This window comes from Solea solea, chromosome 10 (genome assembly GCF_958295425.1).
Source record: "Solea solea chromosome 10, fSolSol10.1, whole genome shotgun sequence".
NCBI classification, from domain to species: domain Eukaryota; kingdom Metazoa; phylum Chordata; class Actinopteri; order Pleuronectiformes; family Soleidae; genus Solea; species Solea solea.
Window position 1 is genome coordinate 1,070,998 of NC_081143.1, and position 16,084 is coordinate 1,087,081.

Consider the following 16,084-nt stretch of genomic DNA (forward strand, 5'->3'; position numbering starts at 1 on the left):
ACAGATCGCCAGGCCATAGTTTTTGAATTTTCTAGATATTGCAAACGGTCTCAGGAGTTACGGTGATGAGAAGAACACGTGACACATCCTGTCTGTGACGACAGGACGCTCACACAAGAGTTGACCTTCTGTCACACAATCATTTTAAATTTCCCCTAAAACATTTCAGGCAAAATACAGAGCACAAAAAAGGAAACATTCTGTCTAAGAACAAAAAAGAAGAAAACATATTGGGGTAAATTCCATCATTAATAACAATAATAACAGCAAAAAAAAAAACAGCTGTAAAATTTTCAATATTTCAATAATTTGGTTTAAAAGAATCTGAAAAGTGTTGTGTTTTTTTTAACAAATTAAAAAAGTATTTAATAAATAAAAAAAAACAGCTGAAATTCTAATAATTCAGTTATTTTATATATTTAATTATGTATTTATTTCAAGATAAATGAAGTAAAAAAATCAGGATTTAATCTTTCATTAATTAGAAAAAAAATTCTTGGCTGATTTGTTTGTTTTTTTTATTTGTAAATTTGCAAAAAAACAAAACAATTCAAGAATAATTCTGTCATTAATAAAAAAAAAAAATCATATTATAATTAAGAAATGATATTTCTGTTATTTTAAAGAAATTTAATCTGAAAAAGTGTTTCAGAATTCTGTCATTAATTTAAAACAAAAAAGAACTGGAAAAGAATTTCAGTAAAAAAAACAAACAAACACGTGGAACACAGTGGAAAATGCTTTTTAGGAAAAATCTGTCAAAAACAATTCAAAAACAATAGAGCTTTGTTTTTCTTGTTGTGTTTTCAGAGGATCAATCTCTAACATGACTGTGTGTTTGTTTGTTTTCAGGACATCTCTGCACATGAAAGCAACATCCTCGGCTCCTTCTGCGACATGAATGTAAGAAATCTGCTTCTTCTTGATTTTTTATGTCAATTAACTGAAAACAACAGCAGGAAATAAATCACAAAAAATCGTATCGTGCCTTCAATATCGTATAGTGATTTATTTATCATAATAATATTCTATCATGCTTTCAATATTGGACCTTAAATATCGTATTGTGATTTAAATATCGTAAATCTGGTAAAATCATATCGTTATCGTGGTGTCTCTGGCGATACCCAGCCCTCGGTTGTGATCTCAGTATCGGACATGAAGAAGTGAATAAATGTGATGATGATCAGTGAACAGCCTTTAAAGGGGACATATTATACCCTATTTCCCCCATTAAAATAGTTCCCTGGTGTCCTAATGAACATGTCAGTGACATGCTTTGGTCAAAATACCATAAGGATGAAGAATCATAGCAGTTCAATAACCCTGCTAAACCCGCCCCTTTCAGAACGCTCGGTTTTCGTGCAAGGTCCCTTTATATGCAAATGAGACACAGGCAAACACACACCCACTTCTTCCAGGGGGTTTCTGATTTGTCCTCTTTACAGCTCTATTCGTCTCCCCCTCCCTCCACTAGCTCTCTGACAATATCAACATGTCAGCGAGAGTGCCGTCACAGGAAGAGACGTCCTACATAAGGATCGAGCCGAACACTGTCCAACTGTAAATCAGTTAAAAACACTTAGGAACAGAAGATCAGCGGTGACACAGAGAGTGCAGCACCGCTGCACAGAGAGTGCAGCACCGCTGCACAGAGAGTGCAGCACCGCTGATCGCCACCGCTGATCGCCAGCGGCGCGCTGAATAAACTGTATGTTGCTGTATCAGACCGGAGACTGTGCTCCGGAGACCTCACCACCGCTGACCAGCTCCGGTGCTCCGGCGAGCTGGCGATCAGCGGTGGCGATCACCGTGTAACGCGCCACCGCTGATCGCCAGCGGCGCGCTGAATAAACTGTATGTTGCTGTATCAGATCGTGTGTTCGTGTGTTCGCACCACTTCACATCAGACTGCAAACAGCGGTCGCCGCATTTAGTCAGGGGACGTATTTCACCGACGTACAAACACACACATTGTTAAGAAAAGATCGCATAGAGCTCATAACTGACCATTCTGACACGTCCTAATTAAACATATTTGTTCAGTACGTCCTCCATGACCGGAGCACAGACTCAGTCTGATACAATCACATAAAGCAGCTGTTTATGCAGCTCGCCGCTGACGATCAGCGGTGCTGCACTCTCTGTGCAGCGGTGCTACACTCTCTGTTTCACCGATAGCCTAAACTGCCGCTGGCGATCAGCTGATCGCCACCGCTGATCGCCAGCGGCGCGCTGAATAAACTGTATGTTGCTGTATCAGACCGGAGACCTCACCACCGCTGACCAGCTCCGGTGCTCCGGCGAGCTGGCGATCAGCGGTGGCGATCACCGTGTAACGCGCCACCGCTGATCGCCAGCGGCGCGCTGAATAAACTGTATGTTGCTGTATCAGACCGGAGACTGTGCTCCGGAGACCTCACCACCGCTGACCACCTCCGGTGCTCCGGCGAGCTGGCGATCACCGTGTAACGCGCCACCGCTGTATCAGACAGTCTCCGGTCTGATACAGCAACATACAGTTTATTCAGCGCGCCGCTGCCGATCAGCGATCGCCAGCGGCAGTTTAGGCTATCGGTGACACAGAGAGTGTAGCACCGCTGCACAGAGAGTGCAGCACCGCGCTGCATAAACAGCTGCTTTATGTGATTGTATCAGACTGAGTCTGTGCTCCGGTCATGGAGGACGTACTGAACAAATATGTTTAATTAGGACGTGTCAGAATGGTCAGTTATGAGCTCTATGTGATCTTTTCTTAACAATTTGTGTGTTTGTACGTCGGTGAAATACGTCCCCTGACTAAATACGGCAACCGCTGGCCGCAGTCTGATGTGAAGTGGTGCGAACACACGAACACACGATTGCTGACTTTATCCGGCACATTAGCTTCATATATAAAATCCTCTGTAAAACACTGTGCTCCACTGTGCAGCCACCAACAGCACACTTGTCCCGCCACGTTGACATAATACCGCTCTTCCTCCCTCGCCTGCACTCTGGCAGGGAAAAGGTGGAGCTAAGGTGGAGCTTGCGAAGTAAACGTACTGGTGGGGCGGTAACATTCGCGGTGAAATGCGCATGCTGACGTCATAAGCGCAGGGAATTCAACATCGAGCGTTTTATCGCCTATACTTACACTAAGCGGAACCACGAAAACATGACTGAGTATTGTTTTTCCACACTTTGGCGACTGGTAGGGCCCCCAGAGTCCCAAATATCAGTATTAAAATGGTTAAAAAGTTGATTTTGCATAATATGTCCCCTTTAAAACTTTAAAGTCATCACAGATACCTGATACGACGATGTACAAAATCTAACACCACACCTTTACTCATGTCACCATATTGATATTATATCGATATTTTGCCCAGCGCTAAATCCGATCCAGTGATTATTACTGATCCACTGATACTAATAATGATGCCACGTGTGGTATCAGCGCAGCCACAGACACAGTGTCCCTGTTCAGTCCTGTCTCACTGGGCAAAACACTTCATGTCATTGTTGTGTCCTGTATCGTTGTGTTTAGCTAAGAATTGTCAGCGTTTCCTTCCCTCTCACTGCTCATTGTTTGGTCGACGCCCACATTATTATAAAATGCTCGCAGCAGCAGCAGCAGGGCGTCTTTGTTCCCAGACAATGCTCAGAACAGGAACGTGCTGTCAATAAAATCTGTCTTGAATGTGTTTATTGTAGTTTTGTGAGCGTGGAAAACTGCTTATACTCTGACAGCTCGACCTCTTCTTATAAGAGAAAGTTCAGGTTTTTCACCCATTTCATAAATTCATTATTATATTATATTATATTATATTATATTATATTATATTTTCATCAGATACAGCCTTATGTTTTTGATTCCACACCAAAGCCCATAGAGAAAATCAGTGATTTTGGTTGGTGGGGACACAGGAGCTGCTGCTGCCTCGTGTGGTCACTTTGTGTTACCGAGTTAAGTCTAAATTAAATATTTCAAATGCCGAATTCACAAAATAAGACATTATTACAGACATTGTGTGTGTGTGTCTCACAGTGAGATAAAGACCATGTGACGTCGATATTGTAAACCTAAACTGACATAGGTGTTATGAGTGTTAAATGGTTTGAATCTAAAATTCTAAGCAGTTTTATCAGAGTTTAACGAGGCATATTCGTGCGTCCTGTCCCCTTTTCACTGACCAGGACGTGGAGGTGCCGCTGCACCTGCTGCGTTACGTGTGCTTGTTCTGCGGGAAGCACGGACTCTCCCTGATGAAGGAATGCTTTGAGTCGGGAACGCCGGAGAGCCTCCCCTTCCCCATCGCCCACGCCTTCATCACCATCGTCTCAAACGTGAGTCCACTGATCACACAAAGACAAAAAAACAAACTAAACCAAAAAAAAACACCTTGTCGTGTCAAGATTTACGTCCTTAACACACGTCACCACGACGACAGTCAACAGAACCTTTAACAGTCCCCTCTGTTGACGTTTATCTCCGCCCACAGATCCGAATATGGCTGCACATCCCCGCGGTCATGCAGCACATCATACCTTTCCGCACCTACGTCATCCGGTGAGTTTACAATCCACAGCAGTCCGGGACATTTTCACTCACCTGCTCACAAATTTGTTTTGTGTCTAATTATTATAATTAATGACTAATTTAACGTTTTAATTAAGATTAAAATTAAGAATTATACGGAAATCAACCCCAAAACTCAAGAAACATAGAAAAACATTGATTATTTGGGGGTTTTCAATGTAAAAGTCAGTTCCTGTTGTCCAAACTAAAACACAACCCTGGAGTTTCACAATAAAAGTTTTAGCTTATGTGTGTCCACAATAAAACACAATCCCAAAGTTTTCAATATAAAATTCTATTTTCTTGTCCACACGAATGTTCTTATTGTTATATTTAATGTCAGATTTTAAACACAAATATTATCTGAAAATCAACCCCCAAACCCAACACACACACACACACACACACACACACACAAGGAACCAACAATATTAGTGATTGTTACCTTGGGAGTTTTCAAAATAAGTGTCACTTTGTTTGTCCAAACTAAAACACAGCTGTGCAGTTTTCAAAATAAAAGTAGCAGTTTGTCTGGCCATCCTTAAAAGTAGTTTTCTTTTTGCCCACATGAAAACACAACAACATTGGTTTAATGACAAATGTTAAGTTTTTAAACACAATAATAATGAAAATCAACACACATAGTGATTATTACCAAAATAAAAGTGTCCGTTTCTGTTTGTCCACACTTAAACTCAAGCCTGCAGTTTTCAAAATAAAAGAGTCAGTTTATGTCTGTCCACCCATGAGCTCAGAGGAGCAGCTTCATGATGAGTTCAAGAAACTTGTGAATTTCATCACTTCATTAAACCCACTGCTTGCTGCTGCCACCTTGTGGTAATAGTTACACAACGAATGAGGTTGTCATTCCAGTATATAGATTTAATAAATGCAGTTGTGTCTTTAATGTTATGAATAGTTATATGGGGAATCTTACACAGGAAAACCATATCCTGGTCATATCTGGTCAAGCCACTGCTGGCAGCCAGCAAGAAAACCATAACTAGGGCTTGGTACAAAACAGACCCACCTACAAAAGAACAATGGCTGGCGGTAGTAGAAGAAATATTTGACATGGAAAGACTCACACAAATATTGAGGCTTCAGGAGGGGAGATTTGAGTCAAGATGAGAAAAGTGGGTTGAGTATAGGGGAAAGCTGAACGACGCAACAAATTAGGAAGGCTAAAATCAGACCACAATGTTACACTACAATTAAAGAAGGGAGCTCACATGTCACCTTGTTCATATTACATTACATGTCATTTAGCAGACGCTTTTATCCAAAGCGACTTACAATAAGTGCATAATACTTACAATTGATTGATTTATGTGTTTTTTTACTGTCTTTTGAAGTTTCTTTCTTTTTCTTTATTGCATAAACGTTCTTTAATTTAACATGGTCATAAATACCCTAATTTGTATGCAAAGATTTCAATAAAAATTTGAGTGATTAAAAAAAAAATGTTACGAATAGTAACAGATGGACTTTTCATAAAGCGAATAGTGAACATCCTATCTCTGTACCTCACTCGTTCACTCTCTCGCCTAACATGTGAGTCGCTAGGTAGAGGTTTCTGTTGCCATGGCAACAGTTGCCAGGCCTCCACATGATCAGCCTCTCCTCACATGACCCTTGGAGGAGGCATGGTGGTCATGTGACACAGGCCGCCTCCTCCTGGAGTCCCCTAAAGATTTTTAAAGGAACATTTCCTCAACACTCAACTCCAGACATTTTAAATTAAAAAAAAAACCACACATTTATGTTCATCCATAATTACGGAGCCCCTAAAGGGACATCGAAACATTTTTTTTTTAAAGTTTCTGGTGAGCACAAGATACTTTCTCGTGCTCACCAGAAAGAATCTTGTGAGCACCAGAAAGTATCTTGTGCTCACATGAAAGTATCTCCTGAGCACCAGAAAGTATCTCGTGAGCACCAGAATGTATCTCGTGCTCACATGAAAGTATCTTGTGAGCACCAGAAAGTATCTCGTGCTCACATGAAAGTATCTCGTGAGCACCAGAAAGTATCTCGTGAGCACCAGAAAGTATCTCGTGAGCACCAGAAAGTATCTTGTGAGCACCAGAAAGTATCACGTGCTCACATGAAAGTATCTCGTGCTCACATGAAAGTATCTCGTGCTCACCAGAAAGTATCTCGTGCTCACATGAAAGTATCATGTGCTCACCAGAAAGTATCTTGTGAGCACCAGAAAGTATCTCGTGCTCACATGAAAGTATCTCGTGCTCACATGAAAGTATCTCGTGCTCACATGAAAGTATCTCATGCTCACATGAAAGTATCTCGTGCTCACCAGAAAGTATCTCGTGAGCACCAGAAAGTATCCCATGCTCACCAGAAAGTATCTTGTGAGCACCAGAAAGTATCTCGTGAGCACCAGAAAGTATCTCGTGCTCACATGAAAGTATCTCGTGCTCACATGAAAGTATCTCGTGCTCACATGAAAGTATCTCATGCTCACATGAAAGTATCTCGTGCTCACATGAAAGTATCTCGTGCTCACATGAAAGTATCTCGTGCTCACATGAAAGTATCTCGTGAGCACCAGAAAGTATCTCGTGCTCACATGAAAGTATCATGTGCTCACCAGAAAGTATCTTGTGAGCAACAGAAAGTATTGCATGCGCGCGCGATGTCCCCGAACGCAGTTTTACGATCATTTGAGGCGAGAAATTAGTCATTTAGAATTCAAAAATGTGGTTTGTGTGTTAAGATATGACGTATTTATAGTTTGGGAGCGACAGTATGGGAGGTGATCAGCTCCACCTCAGCTGACGCTCACTGCTTACAGTGCCCGGTGCAGAGCAGCGTTACCTCGGCCTGTACTGATGAAATGATCCGCTGGCTCAGATATCACAGTCATTAGATTAAGCCTCATCACAGAGTGTTGATAAATGAACATAATAAATACTTTTAATAAATGCGTGTGTATATATATATTATTTTCTCATTTTAAATATTTAACTTAATTTATTTTTATAGAAATATACAGTACCATGTGGAAAATGGATATATTACAGCAGTGCAGTGTATGTGTATGTATGTCCACAGGAGGATTGTGTGTGTGTGGGGGGGGGGGTGCTGTGCCAATCTCAGCTGACATTCAAAGTCAAAATAAATAAAACATTAATAATATACAAACTTTCAAACTGTCAGGTCAAAACGTTTACATTATAAACAAAATAACAGGTCAACAACAAATCTATCGATCACACCAAGCATCTTATGACAGCGATGTCAGCGGATCATTTCATCAGGACAGGCCGAGGTAACGCTGCTCTGCGCGGCGCACTGTACGCAGCGAGCGTCCACTGAGGCGGAGCCGATCACCTCCGATACCGTCGCTGCCAAACTATAAATACGTCATATCTTAATACAACCCAACCTAGGCATTTTCTCAATTAAAGTCTACAAAACGGCAACAAGAACTGTTTTCAAAATAAGAGTCTCAAATTCTGTTTGTCCACAAAAACACGACCCTGCAGTTTTCACAATAAAGTTAAATTCAACATTTGACAAAATAAAACGGCACCAGCAGCATTTCCAAAAGTCTCAGTGTCCTGGTTTTTCGAAGCCTCACAGTGTGTCTCTCACAGTGTGTCTCTCAGACACAGTGGTTAGTTGGACCCTGATCAAAGTGTGGACGCTGTCTTGCCTGCAGGTATCTGTGTAAACTGTCGGACCAGGAGCTGCGGCAGAGCGCGGCGCGTAACATGGCCGACCTGATGTGGAGCACTGTGAAGGAGCCGCTGGACAGTGCGCTGTGCTTCGACAAGGAGAGCCTGGACCTCGCTTTCAAGTACTTCATGTCGCCGACGCTCACCATGAGGCTGGCCGGTCTCAGCCAAATCACGGTGAGTCGCGGCGCAGACGCGTCTGACCTCGGCGTGTATAAACTCTCCCACTCTGTTAAAAATGTCCTGTGTCCATCTTCGTATCTTCCTTTTGCTGCGTTTTTTTCCCCTGCCATTTCAGAGCCAACTTGACGCAAATTGTTTAATCAACAATGAGATTTGTGAGTTTTCCCTCGCCCATTTGTGCGTTTGATATTGAACTGAGGCCAACATGCGTACACATATACATGAAACACATGATTTGATATGAACGTAAGCGCCACATGAAACTAGGCAAAGGGCCGCATGCAGCTCGGGAGCCGCGGGTTGGCCAGGCCTGCAGTAGAAGTTAATGTCGTTGTGATTTGCACTTCTCGGCCACCGTAAGCAGTGGATCAACAATAACTATGTGTGTGATGTTATAATCTCTGATTAGTTTCCTGTTGGAAAAGTCTGTCTCACAGTGAAATAAAGACACACACTCACTCTCCCACACCAAACCCCACAGAGAAAATCAGTGATTTTAACATCTCACACACAGTTGTTGATCCACTGCTGCCTCCATCACTAAGTTCTTATTTTAGTGACTTTGGCGTTTGAAATTCTTCATTCACATTGACCTCAGTGACACAAAGTGACCACACGAGGCAGCAGAGGACCAGCAGCTCCTGTGTCCCTATGAGCTAAAATCACTGATTTTCTCTCTGGACTTTGGTGTGGGAGAGTGAGTGGCTGAGAGACACATGTACATGTGTCATAATCAGACTATGCTCTGCAACATGTCAAGGAAAACTGGTGTAATTCTAGTATAAAAAAATAAAATATATAAATCATGTATTTTCTCATTTTGTGTGTGTGTGTGTGTGTGTGTGTGTGTGTGTGTGTGTGTGTGTGTGTGTGTGTGTGTGTGTTTCAGAATCAGCTCCACACATTCAATGACGTCTGCAACAACGAGTCGCTGGTGTCCGACACAGAAACGTAAGTGGGATCACACATCAGTACAAAGTTCCACACTCAATTTTACTGTGAAACAAGTGAGACAAAAGTCCAATTCATAGGTGTTTTATATGTTTATATACATTTATATATATATGGCGTGAGTAGTGGCCATCTCGGAATCCAGTGTTGAGGTTCGTGACGCTGCGAAATCGGAATTGGCTTGTGGAGCAGGTGGAACATTCCCTCTCCGACTTCACACTACAACCTGAATACGCCATTAGTCGTACATTTGTGTACTCTTTCACACCAGTTGTGTAAAATCCTGCGATCCCTCGGCCGCGTGTCACTGTTAACCCCTGGTCTTCTTCACTGGCTGTCCCTGAACGCCTCGCTTTCCTGCTTCCAGGTCCATAGCAAAGGAACTCGCTGATTGGTTGATCCACAACAATGTGGTCGAGCACATATTTGGACCTAATTTGCACATTGAGGTGAGACGACAGTGACGCAGACTGACAGCGTTGATTTTACTTCATCTCCTCCTCGTGCAGCCAGCCTGACGCGTGTGTGTGTGTGTGTGTGTGTGTGTGTGTGTGTGTGTGTGTGTGTGTGTGTGTGTGTGTGTGTGTGTGTGTGTGTTCCAGATCATTAAGCAGTGCCAAGTGATCCTGAACTTCTTGGCTGCAGAAGGCCGACTCAGCACGCAGCATGTGGACTGTATCTGGGCGGCAGCTCAGGTAAGACACGACACATTTATGGCGTTTCTCCACTACACAGCTCGACTCTACTTGGTTGTTCTGCTTCTCCATCAGTGATAGTTCCTTTATTTAGTTCCTGCTCTGACGAGGTTCAAATGTGATGTCTACGGACTGCAGATCAAAGTTAAAAAGAGTTAAAAATGGTGAAAACATTGATCAAATGTGTTTTCTCAGAGGAGAAGTATGGCTTGGTGGATTTTTGAGTCGATACGTTCTGGTTCGATCTAAAATTCTAAAAAGTTGACTTTTTCAATTTTTGTTAATTTCATACACTTTGGTTAATTTGATTTCATCTGGAGGAATGTACCAAGTGCTAATGGGGTTGTTTTCAGAGCACCCCTGTTCCACAGATCACAGCGTGCCTTCAGAGAACACCCCCCTTGTTTTCAGTGGATTAGCCCAACCCACAGGAGACAGAAAGACTACAGAACGTTATTTAATGTTGAGCTACAGTCAGTCGTCCTCTAACATCCATGTCAAAGACGTCACAGTGTGGCAGCATTTTACAAAAAAAGATGGTGATAAAAAAAAGTCAAATGCAAAGTTTGCCAGCAACAGTTTTCATATCACAGCTCGACTACAAACATATCATATAAAAACAGTAAGTTAACTTGTCTGCGTTACGTTGCTCTGTCTGTTTTGAGTACATGATCTAATCAGAATTGGCATATTTCAATGTTTTAGTCTAATAATCATTGATTCGTTTTATAACTGCAGGTGCACTTGCCTGCAACAACGGCAGCGATCTATTTGTGTCTCAGCCGCGAAACTGAGCTACTATGTTCAGTGTCTGTGTTTATTCCACTCAGTAACAGTATTTGCTCCCTGGATGTAGATATAGGTTGTTTAAGTACGAATATGTCTGTTTTGTGTGTTTCCTTTTAGCTGAAACACTGTAGCCGCTACATCCACGACCTTTTTCCTTCGCTCATCAAAAACCTGGATCCAGTGCCTCTACGCCACGTCCTCAACCTGGTGTCAGGTCTGCACCCCAGTGCCCACACGGAGCAGGTAACGAGCACACTGTGGACTCTGTGAGATGTTGAGCTCTGCTGCAGTGACGCCTCATGTCCCCCCCTCATGTTCCCTGTCTCGTCCTCAGACTCTGTACTTGGCCTCCCTGCTCATCAAAGCGCTGTGGAACAACGCACTGGCAGCAAAGGCCCAACACTCCAAACAAAGCTCCTTTGCTTCGCTGCTCAACACCAACATCCCCATGGGCAATAAGAAAGGTCAGTGTGGGACACACGTCCAACACGAGGCCCGCGGCCCACATCCAGCCCACCATGCAACTGTATTTAGCCCACGATATAATAATATGTCATGTCTTCCCTGCTCCTCCATTGCTGCTGTTGTTTTTAGATAGATTTATTTTTCATATGAGATGAGATGAGATTCAACTTTGTCATTACTCAAATACAATATACATGTGTATATATATACAGTATGTATGTGTATATATGTATATAGACATATATATGTCTATATGTGTATATATGTGTGTATCTGTGTGTGTGTGTATGTATGTATGTATATATATATATATATATATATATACATATATACACACAGCGGAGAAAATAAGTATTGAACGCGTCAACATTTTTCTCAGAAAACATATTTCTGATCGGGCTATTGGGATGAAATTTTCACCAGATGTCAGTAACAACCAAGTTACTGACAAGTTATCCACACATACAAAGAAATAAAAACAAATGAGTCCACAAATGAAGTTGTGTGTAATAAAGTGAAATGACACAGGGAAAAAGTATTGAACACATGAAGAAAAAAAGGTGTAAGAAGGCACAGGAAGCCAGTATTTAGGAAGCAATCCTGCCCCCTATCAGTGCAAATTTATATTAGCTGGATAAGTCGTAATTGGTGGCCTATAAAGGTTTCTCATTATCAAAGTGACACTCAAGAAGCATTTCAAGATGGGTAAAAGCAAAGAGCTGTCCCAAGACCTTCGCAAGCTTATTATAGACAAACATACGGATGGCATTGGTAAACAGATGTATATCTAAACTTCTGAATGTTCCAGTGAGCACTTTTCGAGCTATTCTTCGGAAGTTGAAAGAACATCGTTACACCATTAACCGACCGCGACCAGGTGCTCCTCACAAGATTACTGACAGAGGAGTCCATAGAATAATTAGACACACACACACTTAACCGTCACAGGGAGGAGACAGTGACTAGTTTGAGGCTTGTTGGTGTGGCAGGTTTGATGTTCCTCCTCTGTCCAGTCCCGGGTCCTGGTTCTCAGTCCGTCTGCTCTGCTCTGCCCTCAGGCTCACCGGCAGCCAGTCCAGACAGCAGCGACAACAGCGACACGCAGCACAGCGGAGGCAGCGACATGGAAATGGACGAGCAGATGATGAGCGGCAGTAAGAGGAGCCAGCAGAGGCTGTCGGACACAGAGGTACGGAAGAAGCACAGAGCTGCAGCTCCACATCTTCGGGGATTCTAACGTGTGTGTGTTGTTTGGTCAGGAGTCGATGCAGGGCAGCTCTGATGAGACGGCGAACAGCGTGGAGGAAGGCAGCAGCGGCCCGGGCAGCAGCAGCGGCCGCAGCGAGGCCTCCAGCAACGAGGCGGCGTCCAGCCGGGCCAGCCAGTCAGCCGGGAGCCCCGGCAGCGAGATGCACTCCGACGACATGGCGGACAGTGAGGCCTTAAAGGAGGAGGAGGAGGACGATGATGAGGAAGACGACGAGGAGGACGACGAAGACGAAGAAGATGAGGACGAGAGGAACCGCTCGGCTGCCAAGGGCGGACAACAGAAAGACCCCCGCGAGCAGGAGTCGAGGAAAAGGAAGGCCGGGCAGGCGCTCGGCGAAGGGTCGAGTCAGGGGGCGGGGCCCAGTGGCACAGGGGGAGGGGCTAAACCCCAAAAGGCTCTGCCCTTCAACCCAGACACTTCTGCCGCCATGGTCACGGCCGCGTCGGCGTCTTTAGAGGGTCGCATGAGGATGTTAGACGCGTGTTCGGCATCGTCGTCCGCTCGGCCCGAGGGGGCGGAACCGCAGCAGGTGCAGCAGACAACAACAGACATTGGCCCCCAGCAGATGATGCAGGGGCCGCAGGAGCCGCCCTGCCTGCCACGGCCCGGGGACTTCCTGGGAGACGCCATGGGCAGCGAGCTTTTCAACTGCAGACGCTTCATTGGTCCCCAGCACCACCACCACCACCATCATCATCATCACCACCATCATCATCCTCATCATCATGAAGGGTGAGGCCACTGCTCCGCCCCCTTGTTCAGGTTTCACAAACTCTTAGTTACAAAAAAAACAGGAAATATAGAAGAGGGATTCTACCTTTAGATTTTATTCCTTATCGTAAAATAAAAAACACAATAATCAATACAGTGAAATATGGCAGTATGTAGCTTGGTGATATTAAATCACTTTTTAGCGGATAGTTTTTTTCACTGAAAACATTAAAGGGGACATATTATGCAAAATCAACTTTTTAATCATTTTAATACTTAACACGCAATGTTGAATTCCCTGCCATTGTGATGACAAAATGCACATTTCACCGCGAATGTTACCGCCCCACCAGTAAGTTTACTTGGAGAGCTCCACCTTAGCTCCACCTTAGCTCCACCTTAGCTCCACCTTAGCTCCACCTTGTCCCTATAAAATGCGAGAGTGCAGGCGAGGGAGGAAGAGCGGTATTATGTCAACACGGAGGGACAAGTGTGCTGTTGGTGGCTGCAAAGTGGAGCACAGTGTTTTACACAAACTTCCAGCCTCAGAGGATTTTATATATGAAGCTAATGTGCTGGATAAAGTCAGCAAACGTCTGTTCGTGTGTTCGCACCACTTCACATCAGACTGCGGCCAGCGGTCGCCGTATTTAGTCAGCGACCGTATTTCACCGACGTACAAACACACACATTTTTAGGAAACGGTCAAATAGAGGTCATAACTGACCATTCTGACATGTCCTGTTGCAGTCTACATACTACAACTTCTTCCGTAGCTTCCTCTTGTTCAGGGTCGGACTCTGGTTCAAACATATATGGTTGAACCGCAATGTTTCCTCCACCAGCCATGTTCCTCCCACGGTCCACGTTCAACTGTTGTCATGGTAGCGTGAGCGTGCCAGCGTCGACACACCCCCTGAATGAAGTGGGTGTGTGTGTTTACCTGTGTCTCGGTTTTGACAGGGTTATTGAACTGCTATGGTGCTTCATCCTTATGGTATTTTGACCAAAGCATGTCACAGACATGTTCATTAGGACACCAGGGAACTCGTTTAACTTGGAGAAATAGGGTATAATATGTCCTCTTTAAACCTTTTTGTGAATCAGTTTTAGTCCACTAGGTGGTGCCAAGAGCTCACTCTCACTTCCAAGTTTGATCAATATTTTCTGGACTAAACCAGTATTCAGGTTAATGTTGTAATGATACGGAGAAACAGTAACATTTACGAAACAAAATGATGTGAGTTTATGAAAAAAATCACTAAATGTTGTAATTTTACCAAAAATAACGTTGGTTGTTATGTTAGCTGTAGATACTGTAAACATTAATTTCTCCTCTGTTTCTCTGTCTGTCTGCCTGCCTGTCTGTCTGTCTGTCAGTGCGATGGTGGAGGACATGCTGAGCGCAGACGATGTGAGCTGCAGCAGCTCGCAGGTCAGCGCCAAGTCAGAGAAGAACATGGCCGACTTTGACGGGGAGGAGTCAGGCTGTGAGGAGGAGCTGGTCCAGATCAACTCCCACGCCGAGCTCAGCTCCCACCTGCAGCAGCACCTCCCCAACCTGGCCTCCATCTACCACGAGCACCTGGTGCAAGGTGGGCCGCTGCACTCGCCACAGTCACACAACAAACAAACAAACAAACCACAGCTGTATTTTCACAATAAGATAATAAGACGACGATTAATCCTTAAATATGTTCAAAGTTCTTAAAAATGCCACAGACACAGTAAAGTAGATATAAACCAGACTTGCTATTGTTTACAGTCCTGAGCTGAAGACGACAATGTGAAAATATTATATTTTGAAAAGGGCGCCCCCTGGTGGCGACGGAAAACAACGTATTTTACAGTTTCGTACGTTACTTTTACGCCAAAGAAAAACACAAAACTGTTACTATTTTGCTGTAGAAGGTCCGATCTGAGCCAAACTCGCTATTATTGATTGCATTCCTGCACTGATGACGGCTGTGTGAAAATATTCAAGTTTGAAAAGGGCGCCCCCTCAAATTTGGTGAACTCACTAAAAATCCATTATAGATTATTTGTGCTGAATATCGTGATCTAACGAATAAAAAACACCCCACAGTATAGTCGTTAAGTTAGCTTCATGCTAACGTCTATGGCAAAATGCATTCATATGCTAACAGTTGCCATAGGCTGCGATCACAAATTTCATTTCATAACTGTTGTGACCAGAGTTTGCCCACGGCTGTTTTGAAACATGTGCTTGTAAATCTTAGAGCAGAGGTCGGGAAAAGTCGGCCCAGACCCAATAACATATTTAGAGCTTGCTTTAACTTTAGTTTAAGTCAGACACAGTCTTTAAAAACAACATTCAAGTGGTAGAATATAAAGAAGTCATGTTTTCTCAGGCTGCACGATGAAAAGAAGCAACACAAGTTTCATCCCCAAACCTTTGCTGATGTCTCATATGCCGATACAAAGATGCAAGGCTTTCCCCTCACACCCTATAAATGTGTGTGTTTTCATGTTCACGTGCTGCAGGTCCAGCTGTTCATAAGCACCAGTACTCCAGTGGCCACGCAGTGACCGACATCAACCTGGACAACGTTTGTAAGAAGGGCAACACTCTGCTGTGGGACCTGGTGCAGGACGAGGACGCGGTAAGAGTCTCAGTCGTCCTGGTCGTCTTCTGTCGTTAGCTGTGCGCGACCTTGTCTTTATCTTAACTTATGAGAGTCATGATAACAAAGAGACCGCCTGGATGGATGTAGATTTCATGGCTGTAGAATTGTCA

At 43.7% G+C, this 16,084-nt stretch overlaps 1 protein-coding gene across 2 annotated transcripts in view; it reads left to right on the plus strand.

The window, feature by feature from the left end:
• usp34 (ubiquitin specific peptidase 34) overlaps nucleotides 1-16,084 on the plus strand; it is a 63,847-nt gene that overhangs the window by 6,574 nt on the left and 41,189 nt on the right. For both annotated transcript variants that reach the window (XM_058640017.1, XM_058640016.1), the window contains exons 4-16: nucleotides 853-903; nucleotides 4,180-4,329; nucleotides 4,485-4,552; nucleotides 8,247-8,439; nucleotides 9,335-9,396; nucleotides 9,764-9,845; nucleotides 9,999-10,091; nucleotides 10,998-11,123; nucleotides 11,215-11,344; nucleotides 12,404-12,534; nucleotides 12,605-13,347; nucleotides 14,707-14,921; nucleotides 15,832-15,950. In XM_058640017.1, the coding sequence (XP_058496000.1) occupies nucleotides 853-903; nucleotides 4,180-4,329; nucleotides 4,485-4,552; nucleotides 8,247-8,439; nucleotides 9,335-9,396; nucleotides 9,764-9,845; nucleotides 9,999-10,091; nucleotides 10,998-11,123; nucleotides 11,215-11,344; nucleotides 12,404-12,534; nucleotides 12,605-13,347; nucleotides 14,707-14,921; nucleotides 15,832-15,950 (2,163 nt within the window). The remainder of the gene's footprint in view (nucleotides 1-852; nucleotides 904-4,179; nucleotides 4,330-4,484; nucleotides 4,553-8,246; nucleotides 8,440-9,334; nucleotides 9,397-9,763; nucleotides 9,846-9,998; nucleotides 10,092-10,997; nucleotides 11,124-11,214; nucleotides 11,345-12,403; nucleotides 12,535-12,604; nucleotides 13,348-14,706; nucleotides 14,922-15,831; nucleotides 15,951-16,084) is intronic.